At 43.6% G+C, this 14,714-nt stretch overlaps 1 protein-coding gene across 3 annotated transcripts in view; it reads right to left on the minus strand.

The window, feature by feature from the left end:
• STK11 (serine/threonine kinase 11) overlaps window positions 1-14,714 on the minus strand; it is a 50,694-nt gene that overhangs the window by 10,364 nt on the left and 25,616 nt on the right. For all 3 annotated transcript variants that reach the window (XM_026064765.1, XM_026064764.1, XM_026064766.1), the window contains 2 exons: window positions 11,204-11,261; window positions 1,176-1,369 (listed from right to left, as the gene is read on the minus strand). In XM_026064765.1, the coding sequence (XP_025920550.1) occupies window positions 1,176-1,369; window positions 11,204-11,261 (252 nt within the window). The remainder of the gene's footprint in view (window positions 1-1,175; window positions 1,370-11,203; window positions 11,262-14,714) is intronic.

Raw genomic sequence — 14,714 nt, forward strand, 5'->3', positions numbered from 1 at the left:
GAAAACTTTCCATCTAACGAGGAAACCACGAGCAAGACAAGATCTTCAGGTAAAACATTTTGCACAGGTGAAACCAGACCTTGCCCATACTCAGACCCACAGAATCCCACCTGGCTATCAGTAAAGAAGAAACTAAAGCTAGTTTGGTGAGTCCTGCACTACAGACATTAGGGCTTTCCCCTTATCAACTGGGAAAGCTCAGTCCCAGATACTTCAAATCACACTGTGGTAAGGTATATCAGTACCCCTACAAATAGTACTTAAAACCTTCCCTCCAAAAAAACCCCTGCAAAACAACAACAACAACAAAACTAGGGTAGAACACACTGAAGACTTCAGAGCAATTAATAAACTTATGATGTGTGGATTTAGGAAATGGGAGTATAGACAGGGAGACAAAAAACACTGCCTCAGTTGGCTAGTACCACTGCTAGCAATGACTGCAAAGACGACCAGTCTTTGTCCTTATGTCTTCCCAAGGACATGCCCTTCAGTCCTCTCCTCACAAGTTAACGTGGCTTATAGATACAGAGAGGCCAGAAAAAACACACACCCACACAACTGATTTTCACCACTTTGCAAAAAATGCATGGTTAAATCCACATACCTATCCTTCCACCCCAAATTCTGTACTTACCAGTTGGCTTACTTTAAAAACAATTGGAAAACCCAAATAAAGAAAGAAGCAATTCTGTAAGAAGTAGCTACAAAGACTGGAGCAGAAAAAATAAGTCTCAACCAAAGTGCAAGGCTATAAGCACCCTTCTTCCCCAGATGTGCCATCTACTCTGAACACTGAGTCATTTTAGGGCTGTGATCCAAAATAACTCAGAGATAGTATAGTAAAACTGGCCAAAAGAATTAAGTGTGCTGAACAACAGAATCCAGCAGGAAAAAAGCTATTACTGGATGCAAGGAAGGAAATTGGCATGTGGGTAACACAGGAAGGGGCATCCTGTTTGATCAAATAAAGAACCAAGACATCCGGAGCATCATGGCTCACTCAAACACTGTGCGTCACTCACACCACTTAATAATCAATAGTCTCCTCAACTGCTGAAAGGATTTGCTCAAATCACACAGCCTTTCCTAAAAACTTTAAGCAGGCATGAAGGAAAGACAAAACAAAATAAATGCTCCCTTGCCCTGTCTATCCCAGCATCCTTCTCTCCTACCTGGTACTGTGAAGTCCTGAGTGTAGATGATATCATCTTCAATGTCATACAAGTCATCATCTTCTTCCTCGTTGTAGCCATGCAGATCTTCCAGATAAGGCACCGCCGTCATACTCCTCCACCTGTCCTTTGTCTCCGGGCTGGGAGGTATGGGGACCAGAGCCTCTGCCTGAGCATGTTTCTTACGAAACCAACTGCAAAGAGTCCAAGAGCAGAGTTTCATCAGTACAGCTTCACTTTTAGAAGGTATAAGGAAATCCTTGTTAGTATGAGATGGTTCCCATTCCACCCCAACATTCAAAGCTACATGGAGCTTTCATTTGTAGAAAATTTCCTAGACAGTTTTATGCCACTGCAGGTTTTTATTGTATAATAACCTACGGAGGCAAATTTCAAGAAAGGCAAGCCTCGGTCTTGCTGACTATACCGCAGGGACACTAACAGCTCTGCAAGCCACTCCTCAAGGTTTTCCAACTAGTGGGTGCTTTGCCATTTAAGAAACTCTAACGGGTCCGCCCAGCTGTTGGCATACTGGTTTCTACTGCAAGACACCCTCGAGCGTGTGCCATCCACAAAAGCATGGCTCAGGATCTGGAAACAGAGCGCTGGAACATTTTACCCATCACCAATTCAAGCCCAAACCAGAGAGACAAAGAAAAACTACTGTTCCCTACCTCTAGGTCATAACATATTAGCAGAGCTGCCACAGCTCCTTCAGTTGTATCGTCAAAGCAAACAGAAAAGGAGAAAATTCTGCTTCTACCCTAAAGTTGAGGATAATGCAGCATGAGAAGACAGAAGAAAACCTGGAGAATGCAAGTCTAAGGAGAATGGTATCTACCCCCAAACTCTTTTGAAAAGGCAGTTCTCAGCAAGATGACAGCAAAGATGCTTTATACTTTATCTTTTTATCCCACCTCTGCCTCAAGGGACTTCTATTACCATTAAAACCAGTATCCATAGCACTGCCATCTGCCCAGTAAAGGAGCTCAGTACTGAAAGCTTTTCTTAATTAGATCAAGAATCCAACAGGCTCGCATCATGTCAGTATCTCGGGAGCCAGATGGGCGGCCATTCACATTTTTATTGTGCTTTCATATCTGGGTTCCAACACGAGCCTGTCCCTGGGACATTTATTAGTGCTGGATGCTGGCACTGAAACAGTTTCCCAGATGTACTGCTGGAGCCTCTGCACCCCTGGCAACCCTCTCTTGAATGCAGGTGCAACATTCCTCCAGGACCCAGATACCTGACATGCCTTTCCATCCCACACACCTTCCCCTCACCATAACAAGGCCTAGCTTCCCCTGCAACACATCCTGATCTCCCACCAGCAGGGAGAATCAGCTGCCTATAGCTAAAGAATTAAAAGCTCAGGCTTTGGCCATCCAATTGCTCCCTCCCCTCCTAGAGGAACTGTGCTGTGCTAGCCTTTGCGTCTGCCCTGCTGAGCAGCCGACTGTCCTTGCTACCAGGGGGGCTGTTGCGCAGAAGCACTTCATCATCAGGCTGTTTCTTATGTCTTGCCCTGGAGGGTCATCCCAAATGAAGGAAGGGGACAGAAAGTATCAAAGCTCTCACAGCCAGGACCATCTTCTGAATAGCAGCCTGATATTGGCACAGATACTAAAACCCTACTTCTATGCTGTGGATTGGATGTCAGTTAAGTCACATTAAGACATATTCTTCCCGGTCTTTGCATAGTAACAAAGGAAGCAAACCTCACCAGACCAACTGCACTATTTACTAACGTGAGTGCAACACTAAGTGGGTGCCACTTACGTGCATGAAGGGACATTCAGACTCTTTCACTGCAGCAGTTAGCCTAGGAAGTCTAAGGCTTTTCCCTCTCCTGAATTTTATTTCAGACCACAAAAGGGTGCAGCTTTAGGAATCAGCTTAAGGTCTCTGAAAACCCACCTCAAAAGCAGAGTGAGAAGATCTAAAAATATGACCTCACTGCACATTTACTTCTTGACCTATCTCCAACTGCTGCCCTAAATAAGCCTGATATGAGACGAATGTTCCCCCCCTCAATAGTTCACAGGGACATCAAGTAACTTCTAGCTAGTAACCACAGAGGAGAGGTTGAAGCCAGTCACCAGAGAGCTCTTATAAACCTGAGCCATCTGTTTTTTATCACTCTAGCTCCAAATTCATTTTAGGAAGTAAGGGTTGGATGCACCTCCTGCACAGAAGAGTTATAATTATCATTTTGTTCTAGTCTTGCATTGCTTTGACAGTAGGCCTAAAAAAAAGTAGCATTCTAATAAAACTATCCAGTAAAAGCAAGGAGTTAGGAGCTAAATGAAAAATGTAACTAGGAGGAGTCAACCCTTATTCAGAAGCCCTGCTTCACAATTAGCAAATATGATTTCAAAGTAAAATGGGTTAGCTTCAAGTCTGTCTGGGAAGACTCTTTGCTTGCCTTTCCCCAGTCTGAAGTGGGCTTTGAAAAAAGGTGTTCCTCCCTACCACACGCACATGGAAAAAAGCTATTGTTCATACCCTTTCAGTTTAAAAAAAAAAGTTGCATTTCTATGCCAGCCCTTGTTCAATGGCAGACTTATATTTCTTGTCTCCTTTTTGAAGGGTTTCAGGTGGACAGTTGGTGGCATCTATGCTTTTGGTACGACAGCTCAGTTTTGTAAGTGCTAAGCAGTGGTAACTCTCCCAGAAGACAGTCTGAAGCTGGTCCTTAGAGGAGCAGTGGCAGCTGTGGAGTTTCCCACATGGACTGCAAAGTCAGTGCTCCAACCCATGGCATTTGAGCTCCACAACCATGCAGCAGCACTGCAATAGTTCATTCCAGTGCTAACTGCACTGGATGCTAACCTTCCTGCTTTGGGAAGTTACACTGGCTGGTCAGGTTGTCACTGAGGTTCTCTAGGAGGGATGCGCTGAAATGTGAACACCTCCAGAGAAGCTAAAGGGGACTTGGAGACTTGTGGGTAGGCATAGGTTCTATGATCATACAAAGGCTTGAGAAACCCACACTCCTCAAAATTCAGATCTCTTGCATGGGAATGACAATAGCCTTCCTGCTGTCTCACACTAAATTCTCAGCAAGATCTGAGAACACATCCTCAGGGCGTTTTCTCTGGAGTGACTAAGTTTTTAAGTCCATCTACTGCTCTGTGAGGAAGCCAGCATCTTGCCACTTGCAGCAAGGAAGAGTCAGTGATGTGAAGTGGTCCCTACATCCTAAAATTTTAAACAGGAAATTTATTTTGGTTAATCATAGAGCATGTCAATGTCATGCAAGGAATCGTGTTCAGCCCCTTCCATGCTTATAGTCTGAATGGATAGACAACATCTCAAAGAGCTATAAGGTTAGCATGTTCCACTTATGCATTGATGCAGGTCTACTGGTATTTCTTCCGTGGCCCTACCATGGCAATACTGGAAGCCATGGTGAAAGAAACATATTTTAGGAAGTGACAGGAAACTGAATGCAGATCTAATTTGTCAAGTATGGCCTCTAGCCCATGAAGATGGCAATACAAAAGTCAAATAAGAGGTCATCCTAGCTACTAGACTAGCAGGAAGTCAGCATGTCCAACGTAACTAGATTTTGGCCAATAGTTTTAGCAAATCCTGCTGATTGCTTCCTCAAACTGGTTCTTTAGCAGCTAAGATGTGCATGGCACACAACACTTAATTTGATCATTTGATTTCCTTTCCTTGAGAGACTGCTTTCATCAGGGAAATGACTGTCAAGACAGCAAATTCAGCCTAGGCTCATCTAGCTTGGCAGGATTATCTAGCACAGGAATAGAAGACCCAACACAGCCACCAGCTATTTTTGCCAGGGGCACTGGAGCTAGATGGAACTAAACTAAATACTAGGAACTTCAGGAGAATGAAATACATGAGATAAATAAGATCAGAACAACTGCCATTAAAAACCACATTTTAAAGGAAAACAGACTAGAAGCTCTAGTAACTAGTGTTTTTATTTTGCTGTATTTTAGCTCAGCCTTGTTCTTTCCTTCTGTCCTACTTACCAAGAGAGTAAAAATAGATTTTATTAACAGCTGAAACCTGAATCACTATACTCTAGTCATAGATGATTCCATCCTCTGGGAGGTGATTTCAAATACTTGCATATGCATATATGGTAATGAGGATGTAGAGTGAGAAGAGAAATTCATTGAAGTTCTAAGAAAAAAATCAAAGACCTCTTGGAAGGAGCCTCAAGCAATTCTGTATGGAGTAGCAGAGTATTTCCTGGCAAGCATTTCTCCAGCAGGGACAGGGATTCTGCTTTCTACACTGGTGCTGGAGACATTATTAATGAAGAAAAGATTTGCTGTTCGGCTGAGGACCACTGGCTCCATCAAATGCCCTAAATCAGCTCAAGATGCTACTGGATACTGGCTATGCTAAAAAGCAGCTACTCTCCCACAGTGTAACTATTCCACTGGACAGTGATGTAGAGAAGATGAATGTCCCTCCCTCACCTTGCCTTTATCACCGACATTAAAGCACAGGCTGGACTGGAATACTTCTAACAAAGCACCCTATTTGACCATTTATTCACAAACAATTTCACTGCTGATTTCCGAGCAAACTGCATTGGAACAGCAAACATAGCAATTTACTTGGTACTAACAGACTGGTTCTTTAGCAGCTAAGGGGGAGAAAAGGTTTCCGCAGATCTCAGAAGTGCCACTTGCACAGAACACAGCCTCTGGAAGAGGTAGATTCCTCTGTGGTCTGTGAAGCATTTCTTTGCCACTCCCAGCAATTTGAAACAGACTGAAGGGAACAATAGCAGGGGAAAGAGTATTTCCTACTACTCTGCAAGCTTGTTGAGAATGCTGTGAAGCACAGAAGCTCTAGGCAGCAGTAGCAGGAGCATTAATAGTTAAACTGCCAGTTAAGAAGCAGCATCCAGAAGGGTTGCCATAACCTACAGGGAGTTAAAACAGCAAGGGTCAAGGACTGAATGACAAAAGTGAATCTAGGCAGACCAGGGCCTAATGAGCCTGTCTGGTTTGCAGCTTCTAAGCTCAAACATTACATTAGAAGTCATCACTCTGCTCTTTTCAAGTTCTGGTATAAGTGAGGTTAAAATAAGAATCAGTAAGCACAGCTGCAGCTTCCAAATACTTATGGCTAATTCACTTCCCATTCTAGGTCACAAATATTTCAGTTTGCTTGTTTTGGATATGAATGATTTTCTCTGAAACCAGATGCCAAGTTGCAGGTCTCCATCCTGCCAGAAAGGATAGATTATGAATGATTTTCCACCTCTCATCACATCATGTAAGGGGCTTCAAGCTTACTGGAAGGGCACAATCACCACATCAACGACTAGCAGCATTCTAATTTCATTCAGCTGTTCTCAGGCAGACAGATGTGGAAGGCACACAACAGTATGCCTGGGAAAGACAACACATGCTAGTAATAAATGCATAGAGCAGTCATTGCTCCAACTCCTATAAGAACCTGAATGTGTCTTGATGTTAAGTCAGGTTCATCAAAAACTAGAAATAATTAAGAAAAAGACAGTTTTCCCCTAGCTGATGCTAGACCCAGAGGTCACAGTTCAGACTCCCACACAAGAGAAGTGCGGTGTTCTGTGCACAGATGGAGGTACTGAATCCTTTAACACACCATACATAGTTGCATTATGAAATTAATTTGCAAAACGTGGGTAGAAGAACTAAAGATTCCTTCCCATGGGCCTACCACAGAGAAATAAGCAAAACCCAGGTGCCTAAACAAGAAAGGAAAGGAGGAGAGTTTGTGCTTTCCCCTCTGTCATCTTGCACTGAGGAGAGATTCTTGCACGACACCATGACACCACTAATACAGGAGAGATGGGAAAAGCCTATCAGTACACATGCTCCAGCAGCAGTGAAGGGAAACCCCTCTCATTCCCAGGAATCCAGGCACACAAGTCAACAAGCATGCACAGCACCTGCAAAGGAATCTACAGGGGCAACACAAAGGTAGATTCCAAGTGCTTCAGTGCACAGGATTTGAACACGGAAAAGCATCCAGTTGTCACCCTCTGAATCTCTTAGGTGAGCATGAGCATCTGGGAAGCTGGCACTGCACCCTCCAGGAGGTCAGGAGGAGGCACTAGCCTAGAAGGCTAATTTGCACCTCCCACCAATAAAAGGTGGAAGTGTCTCCCCTTTCTTGCTATGAACTCTTGGAACCGTATCTATGACTGAACAAATTAAGTGTGACACTTCTGGAGAAAGAAGGCAAGATGGTTGCCTTGGAAACAAGGGACAGAGGTAGAATTCTGCATCCACTTCATCACTTCAGCTTCAAGTGCTGCAGCAGGGTCAGTGAATTAGTTACAAAATGCAGTTTACGAGCATTAAGCCCTTCAGCAAAAGCACAAGGTAGAGAGGAGACAGTGAATAACCTGTAGGGAAAGGTTGCTGAGTCCCCAGCTCTTGGCAGCACCTCTCTACTGTCCCCAAAACCAGGAGTACAAAATATTCGGGCAAATGACCGAGAAGTGTTGGTTTCTCAGTGAGCATCCTCCTATGCAGCTCCTCCTGGGAAGAGCAGCTTTCAAGGCTCTTTCATTATAATTCAGGAGTCAGCTTCTAGCAGTTCATAACTTCTCTTCGATGACAGGCTGAGAGTTTTAATTCGTTCCATTTCGATTTACAACTAGTAAGTCTGCACTGCACAAACTGACCAGGCTTGAAAAGCCTTTGAAAGCAAAGAATGGGCTAAGCAAAGTTAGCTTGGTCCTGCTGAATTATAACAAAATGCAGAAACATGGAATTGATGCCAGAGTTTAGCTGTACAGATGAAGAAAAGAGGAAGGCAGCTGGCAGACATAAAACTAAGCAGACTTCCTACAGAATTCTTCAAATGAGGCTGCTGCTATATGGGGGAAGGGGGGAAATAAAGAATTTGGAGTAGCTGACAGAAGTATAGAGGAAGGAATGGCAGAATCAAATAGCCGAGGAATAACTACGCACTCTGCCATACCAGGCCTTCTCTGTCTCCAGCAGCTCTGTTGCTCACTGGAGCAATACTCAGTACTTCCTCACTGTTTTACCTGATCTGCTGATTAAGTCTTTTATGCTTGCTGCCACTACCAGAGCAAGAAATATCATTTTATGGAAGATGAAACAAGAGCCGTTTATCCAACATGCGTGCAGCAGAGCTGGGAATGGATCCTGAGCTCCAGGCTCCACAGCTGGGTAACACCTGCTTATTGATGCTTCCCTTGGTAGGGCATTGCCCTTCACCACAGGACGGGAATGCAACCCCTTCTCGCAGCACTGACACAAGCCTTGTTCTAGCGCTGTTTGGCTCCAGGACGAAGAGCGCTGCCCAAGACTGTTCCCACTGATTTCTCAGTGCACTTTGAGAACCATGAGCTCCCATATGAGCAAATCACCAGTAACATCAGCTCAAAAACATACAGAAACTTCTAGCAGTATGGAAGGGCACCAGGTAATTCTGGTTTGAGCCAGGTTCTATATCCATCTCAGCAGGGCAACCTGGGGAAATCACTTGATATTTCTATAGTCTAGTATCCATGTCTCAACACAGGGAGGAGGGCGGAGAAACCTTAAATCATTAATAACTACCCCCCACCCCCATTAATCTAAGGAGTCTAGAAATCAAGTCTCTTACTAAAACACTCCCAAAAAAGCCCTCTAACAATATCTGGATGGCTACCTGCTGTCCCTTTAACTGCTTTGTTCAGTTTTAAATAAATCAGAGTCAGGGTAAGAGTTAAGGACAAAGCTTCTCTTCTATTTAAAGAAAAGCCAAGAGAATTGAACACTGGATTCTTTAGCACAATGCTCCTCCACAAGGAGGAGATGGACAGACCTATCCAGAGCCCGAGGCTGCAAGCTCTGCTGTGCTTGATGTAATTATTAGGATGCCGCAGCAGGAGGAAGGAGGCAATTACTAATAGGGGAGAAAAGCCTGTTAAGAAGCACTGGCTAAGCTCACAGAAAACTAATAAGAGACTAAGCCTTGGAAACACTTCTGTACTGGCAGGTAGAGTCTCTCTTCAACCCTTTTCTTGGTGCTTTGATGTTAAAAGCCACACCACTAGCAGCCATGCCCAATTAGAAAGAAAGTTGTGGCTATATAGCATGGGATATTTGTGACTGCCCTCCATGCTAGAAGCATGCTCTAGTTTTTCCTGCTCTCTAACTGCATGCAGAGTCTCTAGAGAAACCTCTCTGCTTCCAGCTGGGCAAAGCTGACGCAAAAGCTCATTGCCACGTGCGAGAAGTAAAAAAAAAAAAAAAAATCAAGTATATACAGAATTGGATAACTAGCTCAAATACCTAGCAGATAGTGACACTTAAACACCCGCACTGCCTGAAGCTTAGGGGTAATTCATTGCTGTGTCTGGACCCACAGTATGGATAGGAAATTAAGTGCTTTTAGTATTTTCTTGATACCTACCAATCCGCTCTATAGGCTAACTCCTGCCATGCTTCTTTACAGTGCTTACTGACAAAGCACTAGTTTGACTGTGTATAAGCTGATCACCACCCTACTCCTAGCTGTAACAAACAGGAGAACTAGTCATTTACCGAGAAGTACAACAAAAGCATACAGTGCTTTGCTGTCTGACTTGGAGCACTCTAGTCCTCAGTGGTAGATGGGAAAACAGTCAATAACAGCAGGAGCCATTGTCCCAAAGACCAGCTCTCTACAGTGTTTTAAATGCCGTGCAGCATTTAAGAGGCCATCCCCAAAGCAGTCTCTTTCATGAAACACTATTACTGGGAAGCGTGTGCGTGGGGAAAAGGCGCTCTTGTAAAGCAAGTGCCTGCTCCTATCACCTCCCAGACCCAGTGAAACAACCAAGGCACAGTGTTTGGCTACTATTAAAAGAGTCAGCATGGCTGCTTAACTAATTAACCAGGCAGCTAAGACCTGTGCTGCCCCGGCTTTGATGTTAGTTGGGGTAGGTTGAAGTTGCATCTCTGCAGAATGGCAGTGCAGTTCAAGCCTGTCTGGTTTTGTTCTGTGGCTCCTGCAGATGCCATAACATCTACCAGGGATCATCATCTGGCAGCACATGGCTACCACTGCCCTTTTTTTTTTTTTAAACAAAGACAAGACAAGAAAATAGTGCTCTTGCTGCCTGCAGGCAGCACAAGCAAAGCAGACCCATCACCTTACAGGATCAGAGCCTTGGGTTGTTTTTTTTTTTTTTTTTTTTTTTTTTTTTTTTTTTTTTTTTTTTTACAGGGTTCCCAAAAGCTTTCTGGGCAAGCTTGTAGGCAGGACCTCTGCCGAGCAGCTGCAGTCCAGCAGGCAGCTCTGCGTGTCCTCAGAAGCACTTCCTATTCAAATAGGAGATAAGCTAATGCAGCCTCCGCGCTGAAGCATCCTTATAATGCTTTTTGTTCTTGTACTTTTATCCGCCCAGGAAATCTCTGCTCAGAGGCAGCATGTTCAAAAAAAAATCCTCAGAGATAACGGGGCCTTTCCCCCTCTGACAATGGCAAGGATAAAGGGGGAGGATGTGGGGGAGGGAGCAGTATGACATTAAAGAGATGAAGAAAAATTTTCTCATTGTCCTAGAAGACTTCTCCACATACTGATCCCACATGGAGCAAATACCAAGGGATTTCTCTCAGACTGTCCAGAAAGAAAAACCCTAAACTAAAAAAAAAAAAAAAAAAAGACACACTAAAAAAAAAATCCTACTTCAATAACTCAGCCTTAAAGGAACCTCTGTTCCTCTGCTCCATTAGTACTAGCTGGCCCCTGAAACAAAGTTATCCCAAACCCTTAATTATCAAGAACCAGTCACACCAGAAACATATTTTCAACACATTCATTATTTACCGGTTAGCAATTCAAATGCTTTAACCGGATGCTCTAATAGGAGGAAAAAAAAGCCAAGTAGAGGCTGCCAGAGCTCCAGCAGAGCTGGAGGAAGGGTATCTAGTGACTTCCATGTGTCTGCTGTCAAAAAGAAAAATGAGTGAGAGCAATAGCACAGGTACATTAGCATAAGAAGCAGAAAGAGAATGACTAATAGGAAGAAGCTGAACACTCACTTGTGCTGCCTTATCTGCTGTATTGAAAATCTCTTGGCTGGGTCGTATTCAAGCATCCCTGAAAAGAAGGAAAAAAAAAAGTCCAGGTGTGATCACAGATGCTCTCAGCCAAGTTGAAGACAGGAAGCATAAAGCTCTGCCCTGCCCCCCTCCCCTCCAACAGCGCTGGGGGTGTCCAGCCCTTCTGGCAGCCTCAGGAGCCTTTACCTCCAGGAAGAGTCTGCTGCATCGGCCAACAGGACAGAAAGTCCAGCACAAAATCCCAACTGCACTGCTGACCATCTGAGCAGATTTGAACAAGTCTGTTCCTCAGTTTCCCCACCTGCCAAGTGGATATGATGCTTCCTTCCTTCACACTGCAGGGACAGAGGCTTGTACAGCCCTGGGTCATCAACTCAAGCATGTCTCCAGGCAAAGAACAGCAAGATTTCTCTCATTTCACAGATAACGCTATTCAACTTTCTCCATGCAGGAGTCAAAGCCTTGGGCATGGCATATGTCCAGCTGCTCAGCATCCCAGAAACTCCTTTCTAGTGACATTCTCTTTAGAAAGTACAACTGGAGAACTAAAAAAAATTAATCCTAGTGCCCACCTTTTTGCCCTAGAATTTTGAATTCTGGCATCAGCTGCTAAGAAAACTGGGGTTGGGGGGGGAAGAGAGAAAAAAGAAAGAAAGAAAGAAAAAAAAAAAAAGAGTGGCTTATCTATATTCTCTCACCAGACTATCTTGGAGAGAGGAAGGTGGATTGCTTAAAAAAGAAAAACAGATGAGATGCTCACTCTGCTTCACTGGCTTTAAAAATCTTCACAACTCAGATAAACTAGGACATCTTGCCCTATTCTTCAGAAACTAGCCAATGGGACCTAACAAGTCTTATTTAGCAGCATCCAAGATATCCTCCAATGAAATGTCCAAGAACGTATTCATCTACTGAATGTTAACAGAGTCTGGATGCTGTACACTACAAGAAGTTTTGCTTTTACTGGATGATAACCCCCTGCTGTTGAAGCACTAACGATGTTGAGTCTTGCAGAGGCAGCATGAAGAGCAAGGATTTGGAAAGAGGTGAGAGGGTGAGAGAACAGGAAGACACCGTCTCCAGCAACCAGAAGAGAAGGCAGGCAAGGGAGCAGAACACAACTGTCAAATAGGATTAAAAGAAAGTCAGGACAAGGAATAACCAGTGCAGAATGCTTGGGAGAGCCAGTGTAAGGACACAGTGAAAAGACAAGGACAGAAAATATCTTTGTATGGACTCTTGGGAATAGAGGGCTGGAAAAGAGACACTGTAGTTCAATTAAGAAGTTGCAAGGGCCTGGCAGATGAGTTTATGCAGTACTGTTGAACAAAGTTATTAGAAGAAATAAAACCGCAACAGCTTATATGATAGCAAAAGCAGATCCAGAATATCTTCCTTGTCAGGTCAGTTTGTATTACATTAACAGTAATGATCCAGGGACTACTGTAAAAACAGAAAGCCTCTGCTGTGTGTCCCTCCAGACACATGTACGCCAGATTCAGTTGCTCCAAACATGTGCACACTTAGGAAAAGAGCTTATGAGAGTAGGGTTTTTTTGTCCTTAAAGCCAATTACATTTTTTCAGCCAATAGGCTAAAACTGACCCCAAAAAAACTTTGTATCACTGAATGTTTAGCAAGGAGGCAGATGTACACAACCTGCTCCTAAAAATAAGAAGCTGAGTCTCAGTTCCGAGTTTGAGAGCAGTCAAACACCTTATAAGGCACTCTTGGCTCCCAAAGCCGCCACTTCTGGAGAGGATGTGAAAAGGTTAGGAAAATGCACAGTGAAAGCTTGATCTACTGCTTCACAGTAAGTTAATGGGATTTTAGAAAATTCACAAATGGGCAACCAATCCCATTGCCATATTTGACATGTCTAAGAAGAGTTAAAGTTTATAGAACATGGGCAAGAAAAGGTACAAGGTGGAAGGACTAAATTTATTTTCCCCCTCAGAAACCAAAATATAGTTTATCACAGCAATTTTAAAAGGTATATGGGGTGACCACTGATCCACAGGAACATTATATCACTGTGAAGTAAGTTAAAAAACACATCGGAAGTCTCCTCCAGGTTAGAGAAGCTCATGTGCATCACAAATATCTGGCCACAGGACCTCAAGCCACTAGAGTTGGCAGAGTTCAAGGCTTTAGATAGAATATATCAGAAATTTATACTTGCCTTGCTGACACCTTAAAAAAACCCACCACATGGCTATGCTGGAGTTATCTGACTGAGCTACAGACACAGCTTGCTACTCAAGAGCCCAAACTCTACCTTGTAAGGGGCATTTTCCCCCATGAACAGCCTAAAGCCATACAACCAAACAGCCAGAAGCCCAGGGTGCAGCTCCAGACAGAAACTGGGAGTGTATGGCAGGAGGTGATTAATTCTAGTGACAGTGCTAAAAGCTAAACAGCTCAGCTGCTAAGTCTGCTACTGAGGAACATCACTGAAGCATATTTTGAGATGGTCTTACAGTAAAGGTGAGAGATGGGGAAGATTTTGAACCACCTTGAGCAGAGAAGGGATTTGATCCTGAGCCTCCCTGGCCTGCAAAGTGCTGCAACACTCCGCATTACAACGTCTAGGTGCTCTGGTAGGTCTAATCCAACTCATTTACCCACCTTAGCCATTGCTATTGCAGAGGGCAACAATGCTAGAGAAAGCCCTTGTCTTGATGAGTACTATGAAGTGAACTCACTGTTTTACCTACAGTCAAAAAATGTATTAGCTTGATACTGAACATAGCCTTTATCAGGGGACTTCTGCCACAATGAAGCTCCTTGCAATGTATGTTCCTCATTTCTTCTATATTCCAACATGTCTGTAAGAGCCTCTTCCCCATCTTACAGAAAAGGGATTGGAAAATAGCATGAGAAAGTGGTTCCAAAAAAATCCCACACTTAAATGTTCTATTAGTAAGATTATTAAACAGCAACTTCACAACCCCCCCCCCTTTTTTTTTCTTTAATAGAAACAGTACTACAGCAGAGAGCTTTTACATTAAGTCTAGGTAATATCTTATTAATGCAACTGGAAACAGGTAGGTCAGGAAAGCACCTCTGCATTAGACTTTGTTTAAGATCACATTTCAGGAAGGTGCTTTTGGAATCCAGCTTGTTATCAATCTCAGGATGAACTTTTGCAAACCCAAGCAGACAAAACTGCACAAACTCTTCGTAAAAGGGACTGTCTGGAGGCTTTTGTTCTTTCAGTTTGTGTGCACACACCTGGGATTAATTTTGCTAGGGTGTTGCAGAACAGGAGTTGGAGCACTCTCATAAACAGCTTGTATTGGCCAAAAGAAAAATAAACACGCATCCATTCAAATACTATCTGAGGAATGACAGGGCTAACAGATTCAAGATATTTACCAGATGAAACAGTATGAGCAGAGGATAAGGTTCTAAGGCAAGTTATTAAAAGGGGAACAACAGCACCAGTTACAAATAGCTACGGTGCAGCAGAGACCTGCATTGTTCTCAGA

Source organism: Apteryx rowi, unplaced genomic scaffold, assembly GCF_003343035.1.
Source record: "Apteryx rowi isolate R43461 unplaced genomic scaffold, aptRow1 scaffold_220, whole genome shotgun sequence".
Classification (NCBI taxonomy): Eukaryota; Metazoa; Chordata; class Aves; order Apterygiformes; family Apterygidae; genus Apteryx; species Apteryx rowi.